The sequence below is a fragment of the Boleophthalmus pectinirostris genome, unplaced genomic scaffold (assembly GCF_026225935.1).
Source record: "Boleophthalmus pectinirostris isolate CB_2022bp ecotype Guang Dong unplaced genomic scaffold, ASM2622593v1 HiC_scaffold_22, whole genome shotgun sequence".
In the NCBI taxonomy this organism is placed as follows: domain Eukaryota; kingdom Metazoa; phylum Chordata; class Actinopteri; order Gobiiformes; family Gobiidae; genus Boleophthalmus; species Boleophthalmus pectinirostris.
In genome coordinates this window covers 22,849,657-22,864,616 of record NW_026571190.1, presented here as the reverse complement: position 1 = coordinate 22,864,616, position 14,960 = coordinate 22,849,657, and the positions used below count along the sequence as shown (strand labels likewise).

At 37.1% G+C, this 14,960-nt stretch overlaps 1 protein-coding gene across 1 annotated transcript; it reads right to left on the bottom strand.

Moving 5' to 3' along the window:
• Positions 1 to 21: 21 nt before the first annotated feature.
• On the bottom strand, positions 22 to 13,241 carry LOC110166106 (von Willebrand factor A domain-containing protein 7-like). The gene is made up of 18 exons (XM_020931305.2): positions 13,071 to 13,241; positions 11,473 to 11,700; positions 10,309 to 10,510; positions 10,135 to 10,220; positions 9,405 to 9,498; positions 7,875 to 8,003; positions 7,606 to 7,792; positions 6,350 to 6,519; positions 6,160 to 6,272; positions 5,643 to 5,759; positions 4,215 to 4,415; positions 3,776 to 3,911; positions 3,560 to 3,712; positions 2,569 to 2,661; positions 2,303 to 2,409; positions 2,053 to 2,214; positions 1,396 to 1,710; positions 22 to 880 (listed from the first exon to the last, which is right to left on the bottom strand). Exons 2-18 carry the CDS (start codon positions 11,668 to 11,670, stop codon positions 458 to 460), a joined length of 2,886 nt encoding a protein of 961 aa, XP_020786964.2. The 5' UTR covers positions 11,671 to 11,700; positions 13,071 to 13,241; the 3' UTR covers positions 22 to 457.
• Between the last annotated feature and the right edge of the window lie 1,719 nt (positions 13,242 to 14,960).

Sequence of the window (14,960 nt, the reverse complement as noted above, 5' to 3'; positions counted from 1 at the left end):
AAGTGTATAAATTTAAGTCTTTGTACACATTAAAACCTTTTTGATTATAGAGATTGACTTCAGGTTTATTAGACTGGTATGGTTCTGGTAAAAATTCACAAAGCAATCAAATAAACTGCTAAATAGTTATTCATCTCAATGTAATCCCATGAAAATAAAAAATATAAACACATGTTACATTTTTGAGACACCACTGTGCTTACAGGAAACTGAGACAGACTATTCACCCCCATGCAAGAAAAATGTGGAATTAAGTACTTGCCTAAAGAAAAGACAACTTAAAACAGGAGTAAAAGCAAAGATGGCACAACACTGTACCATGGGTTATATTCACAGATGGGTCTCCTATTAGTAAAATATCTTAAGAGCACTTTGCCTGCTTGATGGATCTATAAATCTTCTATTAAAAAATCTTCAAGCTGTAAGAACATGGGAGCTAATCTTAATGTGAATTCTTTTAATACCACCAAACTAGAGGGAGCAGCAGACTGGCCCACAGAGGATGCCTGACACTCACTGAGTGCAGACCAATGGCTGTAGAGTTTGTTGTGGTGTTTGTTGGAGCCGCTGTTGTCGCTGCTTTGGCCTGTCCGGCACACAGTTGCACGTTCCCGACTTTATCCAGAATCCTCAGCTCTACGCTCTGTGAACAGCAGGAGGCACTGTACGTGGCCACAGTGATGTTCACACCACCTGATGATGAGGAGGTGGTGTTCAGGGTCCCACTGCCCTGGCGCACCGTCACACTATCTATGCCTGTTCCATTAACACCATCGCTGATGTTGGCGGTGAGCCCCCATTGAGAAGAGGAGCACACGGAGGAGGAACAGTCTCCTGTTGTACTGACCACCTCACACACCGGCCGGGTCACGTCTGTCACCTGCACAAGTCAAAGTCATGTACAGTATTTGTAAGTAAAAGTAAAAATAATGATCTATAGTGTAATTTTATAAACAAACAATGAATAATTATGAGACCTATGTTTTAAATATGAAATAATAATATAATAATAAATAGCCAGTTCACATTTTCATTGATCAAGCTTTTTATTAGTTCAATAGATTTTTATAATCTAATTGTAGCCTATTACTTGTAACAGTGCCATTAAGTGGGCCATTCTACTCATATTAGAACAATGAATTACTATTTATTCACCCCCACAGTATATGAATAATGAAGTACTACAGATTTTAAGTGAGCAGTCACAATAGGGTTAAATGGATTGCAAACAACTGGATGGCAAAATACAAATATTTACAAAAATATAACAAGTTCACCTACATACTAGAGTTAAGATTTAAGAGTGGTAGAGAAAAATAAGGTTTTTGTACGACATAGAATGACCACGAGTTGCTTGCAGACTTAAACCCCTCTAAAATGGGCAGATCTTCTCACCTTTGCAGCCACAGAAAAGCGGAGCACAGTGTAGTTGATGTCGGAGGCAGTGGAGTCCTGAGCGGTGATGGTGAGGGTCACATCTGACCCCGATGGAGCACTGGATGGGACAGTGATGGTCACAGTACCATTGGCCCTGCCCTCGCTCATGGTGACGGAGGATGGTGAGCTGGAGGAGTAGCTTCGGTCATTCTGGGCATTTACTGTGAACTCTCCAGATGCATTTTGATTGACCGCCCCATTGGACAAAGAGGCCACAGTGAAGGGGATGGAGAGGGAGGAACCTGGTTCAATGGACATGCTGGACACTTGGGCCTAGACATAACACAGTAGAAGTATTGGATGAGAGAAAAGCAGGTTCAGCACGAGCTATTTCTTGTAGGCGGGGCTGAGTTATAAACCCTAATGTAGAACTTCTGGTTTTATTGCCATAGTTTTATTGCCATGGTATGCCATTCTACGGGGCTGTTCAAACTGCAGTTTCTTGTCTGGGTCTGTCCTCTTGTGTTTCTAGTTTCATACACAACAGTACATTTTTTTACATATTTCATTTGATAATTATGGTTTAGATGCACAATCAAACTTTGGAATTGAAATCTTAATGATTATATGAATATTTCTCATTATTTTCATGTCCAGATAAATATGGAAGCTTACTGTGACAGAGATACTAGAAGACTTTATCTGAGTGGATGCTTGTCGCTGAAAGCTGGTCGGTGTATTCCTGGTGGTGGTGCTGTCTTCTCCTTTTATACGAAGCACAAAGTCTCCAGATGGGATGTTATCAAAGAACACAAGAATGTTCCCATCGCTCTGTGGCTGTGAGTTTAATCAAATAATCAGACAAATTATCATCAGATGAGATACACTGTGATTGAATATTATCACATGCTGGACATGGACATGCCTTCAGTGTCCCATTGACTTCAGTCGGCCCAGAACTGTCATACAGTGTGACCTCTGTGATTTTCACAGCATCACTGGTAACTGTCACCAACACTGTAGCATTACCGCCTGTGAAGAAAAAAACAAGAAAAAATATACACTGTAACATGGTAAAAGTATGCAAAAAAACAGATATATGTTTGTCAGTGTGGCCCAACACTGGCATGGCACAATATGTAATATAAAGACAGCTGAAAAGAAGCAGAATATAGGATCTTCGCTTTATACCAGTGACAGGGCGTCCCTCCTTCAGACTGTAGTCTCCATGGGCTCCCTCATGGGGTTCAACCAAGTTATAGATGAAGTTTACTGAACTCTGACCTACAAAAAAGCATAAGTGCATTGGTTGGAGTTAAACTAAAATATAATGTCAACAACCACTTTTTGCAAATATCTATTTTTAAAACCCCTTTTTAAACATGCGTGGACTCCATTTTGTCCAAACCCTGAGCCTGCCAGGAACACCCTATCACACTCTTAAAGTGATTATTACATTGTAATAGGTTTGTATTGGGGAAGCTGATTCTGTCTTATTCCTAAATTCTTTACTTGGCCTGTTTTATTCATTCTAAATTATACATTGGTGGTGTTTGGTGTTTCCACCACTGGTGGAACACAGTGGCTTCTCTGTGGTGCCTTCTGTAACACTCATTTCATTGCTGTGTTTGACTCCTAGTGTTCATTTTGTGTGGTTGATGACTGGTTTGATCACCTGTTTATTCTGAGCCTCTCTCAGCCTCCAGTCACTCTCCAGGGCCCATCTCAAGGGATTCTGCTGTTTGATTCATAGGCCCATGTAATCACTCACCCTGGCAGTCAACTGCAACACCCCGCAAGTATTAAACTATCAATTTATTACAAAACATTGTTTGTAATTAAAGGGGGAGATTGTTACGGCCCCTGGCCGCCAATTGTCCTCGTGTGTGTGTGTGTTAATTCATTATGTTACACTTATCTCTTACATGCAAGTTAATTTAATTACAACTTTTTTTCTTTCTTTTTTTACCATTTTCCATCATGGTTTTTGTTTAACTTCCTGCCCCTAGAAGAGCTGGGCCAGAACAGTTTTTTTATGTTAATCTTTGGCAATTTATTTATTTTAATTTAATTTACTTTAAATTATTATTTTTAATAAAGATAAAACATTTAGTAATGAATTGTGAGAGCCAGCTTTCCCCTATGCATTTTATCATCAATCATGTTATACTGCACTACTGACCTATGACCTTAACAGAGTATGGGTCATTGGAGTTGACATCAATTTTCCACAATCCCGTTTGGTTGTCAGTGTTGAGACTTAAGCGCCGGAGGTTTCCTGCTGTGGTCATTGAAGCCAAAGGTCCATTGGACACACTGGAGCTCTGGGAGGCACCTGCATCAGAAAAAGAAATGATTTATTTGACATTTTCCAACAGCATGAACAAACCGGGTTTACCTGAAGGACTGGAGATGTTGAAGGTGAGTGATGAGGCGCCAGTGATATAGAGGGTCATGTTTTTTATTGAACCATCCACAGTGAAATTAAATTTCTCAGGCTTTCCTGGATTACTCACCACTTGAAACACATTAACCTGGGAAAAAAACAAACAAATATTCCCATGTATAACTTTAAAATAACTTGTATATTACATAATTTTAATATATGCAGTATAACTGCATATAATTATAATTATATATAATTATATAACTAATGTTGCCAAATGTTAAACAAACAACAGTTTAGTATAATGAATGAGTGAAATGGCATTGGAAAATTAAGAATAATGCATGTAAACATCTTTATAAGAGATGGTCAGTCAGCAGAGATTATTTGCTGACTTCACTGTGAATGTTGGAATATTTTTCCATCTTCAAGGCACAGTGCGACAGCTCACCACAGCACTGGCTGATGAGTCCTCTATTACAGTGGTAGCAGCGGACAGGCCGGACTTGGTGACCTCGATGGCCTGCCCCCCAGAGGCTTTGGCCAGGTCGCGGTACAGCTGAGCGTCTGCCTGGCTCAAGGCCCGGACCGGGGCGCTCTGTACTCTTCTGCGCCGCCGTGATGCCAACACATCTGTCAACATGAACGTCACCTGGAGACAAATGCAAAAAAGACAAACCCCCAAAGGTCCCAAAAGGTCATGGTCAGTGGTCACATTTTTATATAGCGCTTTCACACCTTTAAGGCACTCAAAGTGCTTTACATTAAGGACCCGCTCACCCATTCACACACACAAACATAAGTGTTTGCACTACACAAGTGTATGCACTCTGGGGGCAAGACGGGTTAAGTGTCTTGCCCAAGGACACAGCGGCAGCTTTTATCTATCAGAGCTAGACTCACTCTGCCAACCTGTGGGTCAGTAGATCTGACCAGAGCCACTGTACAGTTTTTAGAAGCAACATCATCTGTATCCAATCTCTAAAAATAGTAATTGTCAGAATAATTCTATTATCCCATATTTGCTAAATACTTGTGTGATATTCTAGGCCTATGAGTTAACCATTTATGTACTACAATTCTTTGATTTATAATGTACCAATCACTTGTATGAAAATGAATAATCTGTTTGTGTTTGACAACTGTGTGCAGTGACCTATCGCTCTTGTGAACCTCGAGATGATTCCTCACATGAAGCCAACTCCCACTGTCACACATGCAAGAGTTATGATGGTGTCTGTCCATACCTACGGCACCTCCTGATTGTTAATCATGTTTTATGTGTTTGTACTATGCTTAGCTGCATCAGTTTCTTATTATGTCTTTGCTGGTTTCCCCTTCCCCTTGAGAATTATCATTCTATAACTAGGGCCTCCCTCCTAATGAAATAAAAAGAGGAGAGCGGCCTTGAGTCATCAGAACGTGTGGAGACTGTTGGCCTGATGCCCACTCTCTGCCCGTTCTCCTCATGAGTAAAACTGAATTAATCTCTTGTCTTTCTTCTTGTTTTTAAATGTCTAGATAAACCTAACAGTAATCCTAAATGAACTCACCTTTTATCAGTGTGATGCAAAAAAGAAAAAAAGTTTGGAAGTCTATTACAAAGTGTGAATGAAAATGAATCACCATTTCTTTACAATAATTGTGACAACCATAAAACAGTTTCTTCTTAAAACGATCATTTTACATTGTGACATTAGAGGTAGATTAATTTGAAATGTCTGAATAATATCAAAATTGAGTATTTGAAGAGATGCAAAATTTGAATATTGTGGTATAATCTAATTTACTATTATCCACCCATGATGCAGCCATACTTTTCTATGTGAGAAAAACAGACAAATACATTAATTAATAGGATTTTTATATAGGTTCTTACCACAGACTTGGTGCTCTCGATCAAAGCGTAGATGGTATTTTTCAGATGAGCGTCTTTAGCAGGAGCATCCGTGAAGACAAAGATCTCAGAGGAGGGAGGTGCAGCGGTCATGGCAAGCTGTCAGTAGAAATACTACAGATGAAGTATTTAAAGTATCTGCAATAATCTAATGTACTTGAACTGACTGTATTAAATCACAGTACAATAATGTTTAAATTCTCTATATGATGTAACATTGAACTGTAAGTTTTAAGTCGTATTATAATGCTGTTATCTCACCAAAAGCATACCTTGTGTTTTGTTTCATTCACACAACCCAGCCTAATTAAATAATATGTGAATATATATATAAATATGTGTATGTATGTGTAGATGAAACAAAATACAGCTCCAGGTATGTTTGTGATAAGGAAACAACATTATAACAGACCAGAAAATAGCGTAATATGGGCTCTAATGTAATGTAATATAATGTTAAATAATGTTTAATCTCCTAAATATAGTTGTAGAAACACACCTGTAAACCAGACAAGCACATCTCAGGGATATCCCCACCTCCACTCGCTGACAGCTTATTGATTTCCGCTTTGAATTTCTCCGCATCTGTGGTCATTACCAGAGGTCCAAACTCTGTGGGCATCATACATCATACAAATAAATGAACCCACTGATTTGAATGGGAAATGTGCAATGAAGTCACATCATACCTGGGTCATTGAACGGCACCAGTATGTAAGCAGAGGGCTCCTGCTGTGATCCTCTTTTGCTGTCAATGATTTCAAAAGAGACACGTTTTGCCTCTGCAATATCGTCAGACATGCTGCCGGTGGTGTCAATAACGAAGCACAGAACGGAGGACTGGGAGAGGCCCATCAGTCTGCCATGACAACATCCAAACATTTAAAACATTATTACAAAAATGGTGACTCACTAAATTAGAATAAATGCAAGAATATTTATAAAACAAGATACATTATCAACATATCTCAATAAGTTAGATTGAATCTAAAAGAGGTGAAGTATAATTTTTAATCCATACCATTGCTTTCTGTGAAACATTAAACGATAACAAAATCAAGCTTAGTAGCGACATAATAAATACTCTACCTCCAAATGATGATAAATGGTCACGTTTTTCTATAGCGCATTTCCACTCAAAGCGCTTTACAATAAGGAACCACTCACCCATCCACACACACTCATACACCACCGACACTAAGTGTCTTGCCCAAGGACACAATGACCGCATTCATCTGTGGGAGCTGAAATCACACCAGCTGATATTTATGTCAAGAGCAGAATTTGAAGCGCCAACCTTCAGATTAGTGGACGAACGCTCTAGGAGTTATGTCAAACGATAACTCCTTAAAGAACCTATATTACACACATTTTTTTATCTATATTACAATGCTGTATCCTCATCAAAAACATATCTGGAGTTGCCTTTGTTTCATTAACACATGTTTAACACACAAACTCAAAAGCTGTCTTCTTCTCTCAAACTGAAAACACTCTGTTCTACCTTCTGATCTTACTGAGTGCACTCCCTTGTGTTTTTAAACTCCACACCTTCAGTAGAATCATTTGAATAATTTGCAGCCAAACTTTGAAGGTACATCTGTTGTTTTAGCCTCACTGAAAAATAAAGATGTTATAGACTTTTTGTAGCAATCTCAAAGAAAGAAAAAAAAATCTTTTCAAAAAGGCAACAACTTAAGGCTGTTCTAGAGTCTTGTCAAGTAAATTAATTCAAATGAGGCAAAAAAAAAAAAAAAAAGCTGTTAACTTTAAAATTACCACTTGATGACATCACAAGATGGAGCAGAGCATTTTGAGCTTTGGAGATGTAGACAGTCTAATAATGCAGGGTTACTCAAACATGTGTGAATGAAACAAAACACAACTCCAGGTCTGTTTCTGAGGAGGTAACAACATTACAACATGACTAAAAGTAGACTTGAACCTGAGAAAGTTCTTGTCTCCCACAGCCAGTCTGATGTCCTCCAGCAGCTCTACGGTGGCATTCACAGCCAGATCTGCAGCTTGGTGATGGAGGCTACCGTGACTGGAGTGCACTGTGTCCTTACTGATGCCTCCTATGGGTGCCCGTTTACTGGTTTTATCAAAGGACCCTCCGTGACTACATTTACCTTCAACCCAACACAAAAGAAATAAAAAATAAGGCCACTGAACAAAAACGCTGGCGAGACAATTAAACAAAAGTGAAAGTACCAGCAGGTTTTTCTGAGGAGAAGATGTTGAAGTATCCAGAAGTGAGCAGGCCCTGTTGCAGCAAATCAGGCAAGAGGTTGTTGGTACAATCCCCATTAGTACAGTTTCGACATGTGCTCACATTTGGTCCTATAGTAAAGGAAAATAAGAAGAAAGCATGTATTGGTGAATTTCAGATGACATTGCAGTATTCTATTGGCCAATATTATTTAATACAGGGACAGCTGAAATTATTACTGTTAGAATATTATTGTAATATTGCATGTTCTTGAGTCAGTAGTAGTAGACAGATTCAACATTTGTGCATTTAACTTTTGGATATTTCATGGTAAAGTACAATGTAATCAGTAACCTGAAAACCACCTATTACTTTCCAGCCGAAGAAATCAAACATTCCCTGTTTGTGTGATGCTAACTATAGAGCCTGTTCTATCTGAGGCTTTTTTAGACTTTAATCTGAGCTTTATTTTAACACAACATGACCATAAAAAAACGACTTAGCTAGAACTACAACACGTGAGCTGATTTGTGCTGTTAAACAAATCTGTCACGCAACATTACTGCCACAAGCTAGCTAGCATTAGCCAACAGCTTTACAGTCAGTCTCACCTTTTTCTTTTTTTGTCTCGAAACAGGACCAACACTTGTATTGATCCCAGACTCTTGAAAATTTGTCTTTTAAATTCATGGTATATTCATAGTTTCAGTTTTCAGACAATCTTATACCTTTTTGACAATGTTTGCTAATGTGTGCATTGTTTTCACTATGATAAGTCCTAAACATTTCCACCATTAGAGTTACATGTAGAAGACCCCCAGAATGATATCGCTGCAAATATCAATATACTATACCGTGTGTGTGCGTGTGTGTATGGTACGATATTTATTGCGATATCGCGGGAAAGCCCACGATATGGTGGGGAGGCTCACGATTAGGGATGTGACAATATCCAAATCTCTCGTTTACGATTATATTTATTGCAATACTTTGTGGAGGCTAACAAAACTGTTAATATGCTACTTTTTCCTCTAAAAATGCCTTGACAAGACTTAATCCAAAGAACTAAGACTTAAAAGTGCTTAAAGTGTTATTTCTCCTTGTAGTCTGCACTGAAATGGAGCAAAGGATCATGGTCTATGTAGTTCCCTCTGTCTTTTTGTAGCTATTGCTGCACCATAACTCTTAACTTAAGCAAAGACACTTGCAATTCGATATATTGTGATGGTCCACGATATTATTGTGAGAACTTTGACGATACGATATCACGATATATCAGTTATTGTTACATCCCTAGTAGACAGATAGATGAAAGATGAAAGCACTGGCGATCTGTTTGCCCTTTCACTCATCTACATTTTTACACAGGTAAGAATTACAAGAATCACACCTCCCCTCCCCATGTTGGTGCTTTCACCACAGAGTGTTTGTCTTTTCAGAGCATTGCCACTGGGGCGTGAAAAGTATGGAAACAATGTGGTCAGTCATACACAGTGGCATATTTTCATCAAACACAAACAGAAGGACCGCACCTGCCAGGTTCTCCAGGCTCTGGTCGGGAGTGATGAGAGCGCTGTATGGAGAGGTCTTTCCCAGCTCCACCCAGTTACTGTGACTGTAGAAGTCCTTCACAAACAGAGAGACAAGGGCTAAATTATGAATCTACTGTATATATTGTATTGATACTTCACAGTGACAGCATACTGGGGGTGTTCTACATGTATCTCTAATGGTGGAATGTGTAGGAGTTACCATGGTGACACAATGCACACATTATTAGCTGTCCAAAACATTTTAAGATGGCATGAAAACTTAAGAAAAACTTACAAATTTGAATTAGAACAGCACATTTTTAGCAGCCTGTGATCAATACGAGCATTCATGGTCTCTGATTTTCAACAAAAGTGATGAGTGTGAGTAATTGAAAAATTGTTGGCTGATGCTAGCTTTTGATTGTAATGTTATGAGAGACTTGTTTAATAGATTGTTCATCAGATTGTGTTAAAATAAAGCTCAGATTAAAGTCTAATTATGCTTCAAACAAAGCCAAGCCTACACTACAGAAAAGAGTGAAGTTGTGAATGTTCATGTATGTTGGCTACATCACACCCCCAGGGGATATTAATAACATTAGCTGTAAAGTATCAATACTAAAACAATTGATTCTATTGTGTAGACAACAAATCAAATATTTTTAATCACAAAACAAAACAATAAACAAACAAAAAAAGATGTGTAATGTGAATATTTGTGTGTTTGTACTTGAAGGGTGTGACATGCTCGTCCCAAAAGAAACCGTCCAGCCATAAAGTTCTCCTGCTTCACACTGGATTTCACTGCAGCCACATCTATGGACGTAAAAACATGAGTAAGTGATTCTTAAACAGTAGAGCGATGTTTATTTTTATACGAGTGCTGCTTTAAATATGTATAAACCTGAAGTGAGGACCTCTCTGCCCCCCTTGAATGTCTCATCATCAAAGTGGTGCTCCTCGCTGAGTGCGTACACCAGGTCGACCAGCGCGTTACTGAAGTACATGGAGGCGATGGATGTGTGGTACATAACAGTGGACAGGACTGAAGTGGAGTTTCCTGAACACGCCGACTGGACTTTTTCCACTGTCAATGCATTGTCAATCTGGGAACAAAAGGGTGTTGCAAATAATTGTAGAACTTGTCACATAAACTCAAAAGCATAAAACGTTACCCTAAATAAATATATTATGTGAGTTAATGGTTAATGAAACTATACAGATTGAGAAGACTTAATTAGAAGCAAAATTACTTGCCTGGAATCATCAACATAACATAATACGTGTATTGTGATCTTACAGTAGTTCCAGTATTGATCAATGTAGGGAAATAACTGAATACATGTACAAAAATTAGTAGCCTATTCTGAATACAAATTTTCAGTACCTGTATTTCAGTATTTAATTTGGTGGTATTCAGAATACAGTTACTTTCCTAAATTAAAAGGAACACACGGCGGTACATTATCATGTAATTTCAGATTTATACTACAAATTATTAGAGATTAGATTAGAGAGGGTGTGTGCACATGTTTTCCTTCTCAAATTAGACATAAATGAATGCATGATATAGATGGCAACAGAGATAAAGCAATTTGTAATACTATGTAGTATATTTTACTAAACTATAATGCAACTTGGTGAAAAAGTATTCTAAGTATTCAGAATGCAGTACTGCAATTGCCCCATGTAACAGAATACATTCCAAAATCCATTTTAATTCAGGTATTCAGTATTCTGTATTCTGTAACTACATATACTTTCTAAGTATTCCAACACTGATATTGATCAAGATCAATCAAAACTCTTCAACTGTTGTCTATTTTTGTCCTAATCATGTAATTTTCTTCAGGATCAATACTTGTACAAATGAGCATCTAGTTTTTTTTAGCATTCTGGTTTTAGTATTGTTTGATATCTGTATCATTTGATAATTGAATAGTGTTTTTTGAGTCAATGAAAAGGCAAAACAACAAAACAGAATGAAAAAAATAATGGTAAAAAATATATAAATTATTTTCCAACAGGGGATTAAAAAATTCACTGAAAATTAGAAAACTGTTTTTACTGTAAGGCTGAAAGGTCGGCTCTCAGAGGCTGCGATATCTCTGCACACTTCTGCGGTCTTCCTCAGGACAGCCTGTCTGGTGATGTCCCGGTGAGTGGAGGAGTTTCCCCTCAGAGAGAAGAGGGGCATGAAGCTGTGAGCACCATCCCATAAGATCAACACTGAGACCACAAACACTATGGACCTGCTGGTGACCATTGTGGAGAAGATGCCCAGCAATCAGGAGGACTGGAACCAGTGAAAGAGAGGTAAGATAAATACAAGCAACTTCAATCACAATAAACACATAGGGATGACACTTCATAGCAAATACACTTTAAAGGTACTTTGTGTAACTTTTCAAATGCTTTTCTCTATGGAGATGTTATTGATTGGTCTGGAATGTTTTCCCAGTATGGTATTAAAACTTCTCATCTTCATGGAGACCAAACCAGTCCAGGTTACAGCTCAGCTCTGTGGAGAGGCAACACCACTTACCGTCAGCCTGCTCTGTTTTTTTTTTTTTAGTTACAGAAGCACCTGTAATTTAATAAATGTAAAATAGAGCTATTTAATGTCATACTGTGGAACATTCTAGGCAGAGCAATGACATACCCATAGAAACAAACAGGTGACAGACCCCCAACCAAAAAGTTACATATCGCACCTTTAATTATCCTTAACAAAGCATGAACAAAGACTTTTTTTATTAATTATTTTTATTATTCAGGCATAGTAACTACTTAATTAATACCATAACCCCTAACCTTTACTTAAGTAAATGGGTCAAATGCAGAGGACAAATTTCGTTACAGCGACAAGAGTTTAACCTTAACATTAACCTTAAGCCTGCTTGCTTAATAACCAATTTCTTCATTATTAATTAAGCCCTTTTTTATTAAATATAATTAAGGTGTAGTTCAAGAGTCTCTAGCCTGTAGCTTGGGAGCTACCAGAAGCTCTCCACCCCCTTCAGAGTAGCTCGCCAAGGGATTTCTGAATTCTCTGTATTGGGCTGAATAAGTAAAATATAATAATATAATAATAATAATAATAAGTAAAAAACATTATAAATATATAATGTTCATGCCTAACTTTGTGCGCTGATTAATGGATAATGGTTTATGTTTTATAGGCATCTAATTGTTCTGTGTCTAAGGGTTGCAGAGGCTCTAATATATACTCAATTTCTTTGCGACTGCTAAAATAGGTAGCTTTCTGGCATTTTAGTTTTGTAAAGTAACTCACTGGAGGAAACGCCTGGTGTAGTTATTATAAAGTGAAGTGGTACCTATTAGGGGGGTGGATAAAAAATGTTTATATGCAAAAGAAGGGTCTCATTTCTAACTTTTGGTTGGTTAAATTAAATCAAATTCAAAGACCTGCTAGACAACTTTTTTAACAAAATTTGTGAATTGTGAACTGAATTGAAATTGAAATTATCATAAATAAATGTATTATTTTTGCTTTTTCCATCTGTTTCACATCAGTTTGGGCACAAAAAATTTAGCTTAGAAGCATGAGAAGTTTACATTTTAACACAGAAAAAAGAGACTATGCTTATTATGATAAATTATATAAATTATTAGATGGTACTAAAACTGAATGAGCTTCCGTACCTGAGTATATTGTATAAGGCAGTGTCTCAATCTGACCAGAACTGAAGAAGTCACTTGGATGAGCGGTGAAACGTCTTCACTCTAAAACTTTTGTCCAGTTGACAGAATAGAATTTTTGTTTTGCTATAGTTAGTTTGTGTGTGTTCTTCTGTGTCCTCTCCTCCTCTGCTGCAGTCTGAGGAGGACTGCTGTGTCTTATGAGACTGTATCCTTATGCCTCTCCCTCATCACCCACTGGTTGAGCAATAACACTGATACACAGTGACTGAAACACTGACTAAACACACATTTGAAAAAAAAAAAAAAAAACTTATCTGACCTCATGTTACTCATACTTTAATATTTGCTGTTTTATCAAGAAGCAATGATGAAACAAAATGATGAAAAAGTGGAGAATTCTATTATAGAGTTCCATATTAATGACATTACACCAGGAAGAATTTTATCCAAAAATGTGGCACAATTTACTCACTACAAACGCATTTTCTGATAATTTAAAGATGATTTCAACTAAATAAAGGTGTTTTCTTATATTGTTTATTTTCCAAACCATAATTCTTGTGTGTGTCATATGACTTTTGGCCAACTCTACAGTGTGGTTTCTAGATAGCAGAATTCCATATTGTGATGTTTTTTCCATCTAGAAAATAAAATTTTAAATCTAAAAAACTGGCAAAATGGGAAAAATTTTGTATTTATTATTATTTTTTATTTTTATTTTTTTTTTAGCAAAATGTTATATCTAATGATGTTATTTTTGTTTTAGCGATGATGAGTAATCAAACCTGTCATAGGCACTTTAAGTTGTTTTCAAAAGTGTTGGTAAAAAGACATTCCTAAATAGCCTGGACTTGGAGACCAAATAATTGCTTAATGGTATTGGTCTATATATATTCATGTGCTTAATGTTTATATTTTGAAGACTTTGCCATTCAAAAGGTATAATATTTAGTTTTAAATTGTTAAATACTATGGTATTTTTTTCATCAATCTAAAGTTCAGTATGATAACATAATGCCCAGTGATATAAAATTTGCTGAACTTCAACTTTATAGACACAAACTAGTCATCTACTTGTAACACTACTATGGTGCATTTTATTTGTGTTGTTACCATGGCTACAAGATCATTTATGTGTGTACAGCTGTACTCCCAAAATGAACTGTAATTCACCGAAACAACAAAGTCAAAAAGATAAAGTGCCACTGGTGACTTTGTGACCAACAATGTCACGCTGAATCAATGGGTCATTATGAAGAAAAAAGGGAACCAGTCGAGTTACATGCCATCCAACATGCGTGTCCCCATTCTCAAACGTTGTGTTTGAGAACGAACGGGGTGTGGCGTTTTCAGTGTTTTCTAAGGCCCACAACTAGTACTGACATCTCAGCTGTTTTTGAATTAATATTTTAGCCATAAGTACGTATGACAGAATTTTTATGATTATCTAAGTTTGACTAAATTTGATGGGATAATCCCTGTTTTAAATATAAATTACAGTTTTACACCAAACAAGAAGCAATTTGCAATATGTTGAAAATTTGAAAATTGAAGAGAGCTTTAAAACATACTGATGACGCTATGGAGAATTCTATCCAAAAGTTAGGCACAATTTACTAATTTATGCATTTTTACATACACAAAAATAAATAAGTGTACATTAGAGAGGTTTGCTTGGTAACAGGTATGGAATTCCCTAATCTGATATCATGATTTCAAAGGAGGAAGTAACATTTTAAACCTAAAAAAATGAACAAATTAGGAAAACAAGTGTGAAATGAGCAGTGTAACCTGCAATTTAAATCCTACTAAGAGAGCCCACTTAGCTACATTGGTTTTGTAATTAGTAAAATCAGATTCAAACAAAAATACTTTAAAATCAGCCTATTC

Excerpts from the sequence above, each read along its gene's own strand:
- LOC110166106 (XM_020931305.2), bottom strand. The coding sequence starts at position 11,670 with ATGGTCACCAGCAGGTCCATAGTGTTTGTGGTCTCAGTGTTGATCTTA. Across the intron at positions 4,416-5,642 it reads TCGAGAGCACCAAGTCTGTG|GTGACGTTCATGTTGACAGA; the intron begins GTAAGAACCTAT and ends ATTTGTCTCCAG. Across the intron at positions 3,912-4,214 it reads ACTCATCAGCCAGTGCTGTG|GTTAATGTGTTTCAAGTGGT; the intron begins GTGAGCTGTCGC and ends TTTTTTTCCCAG.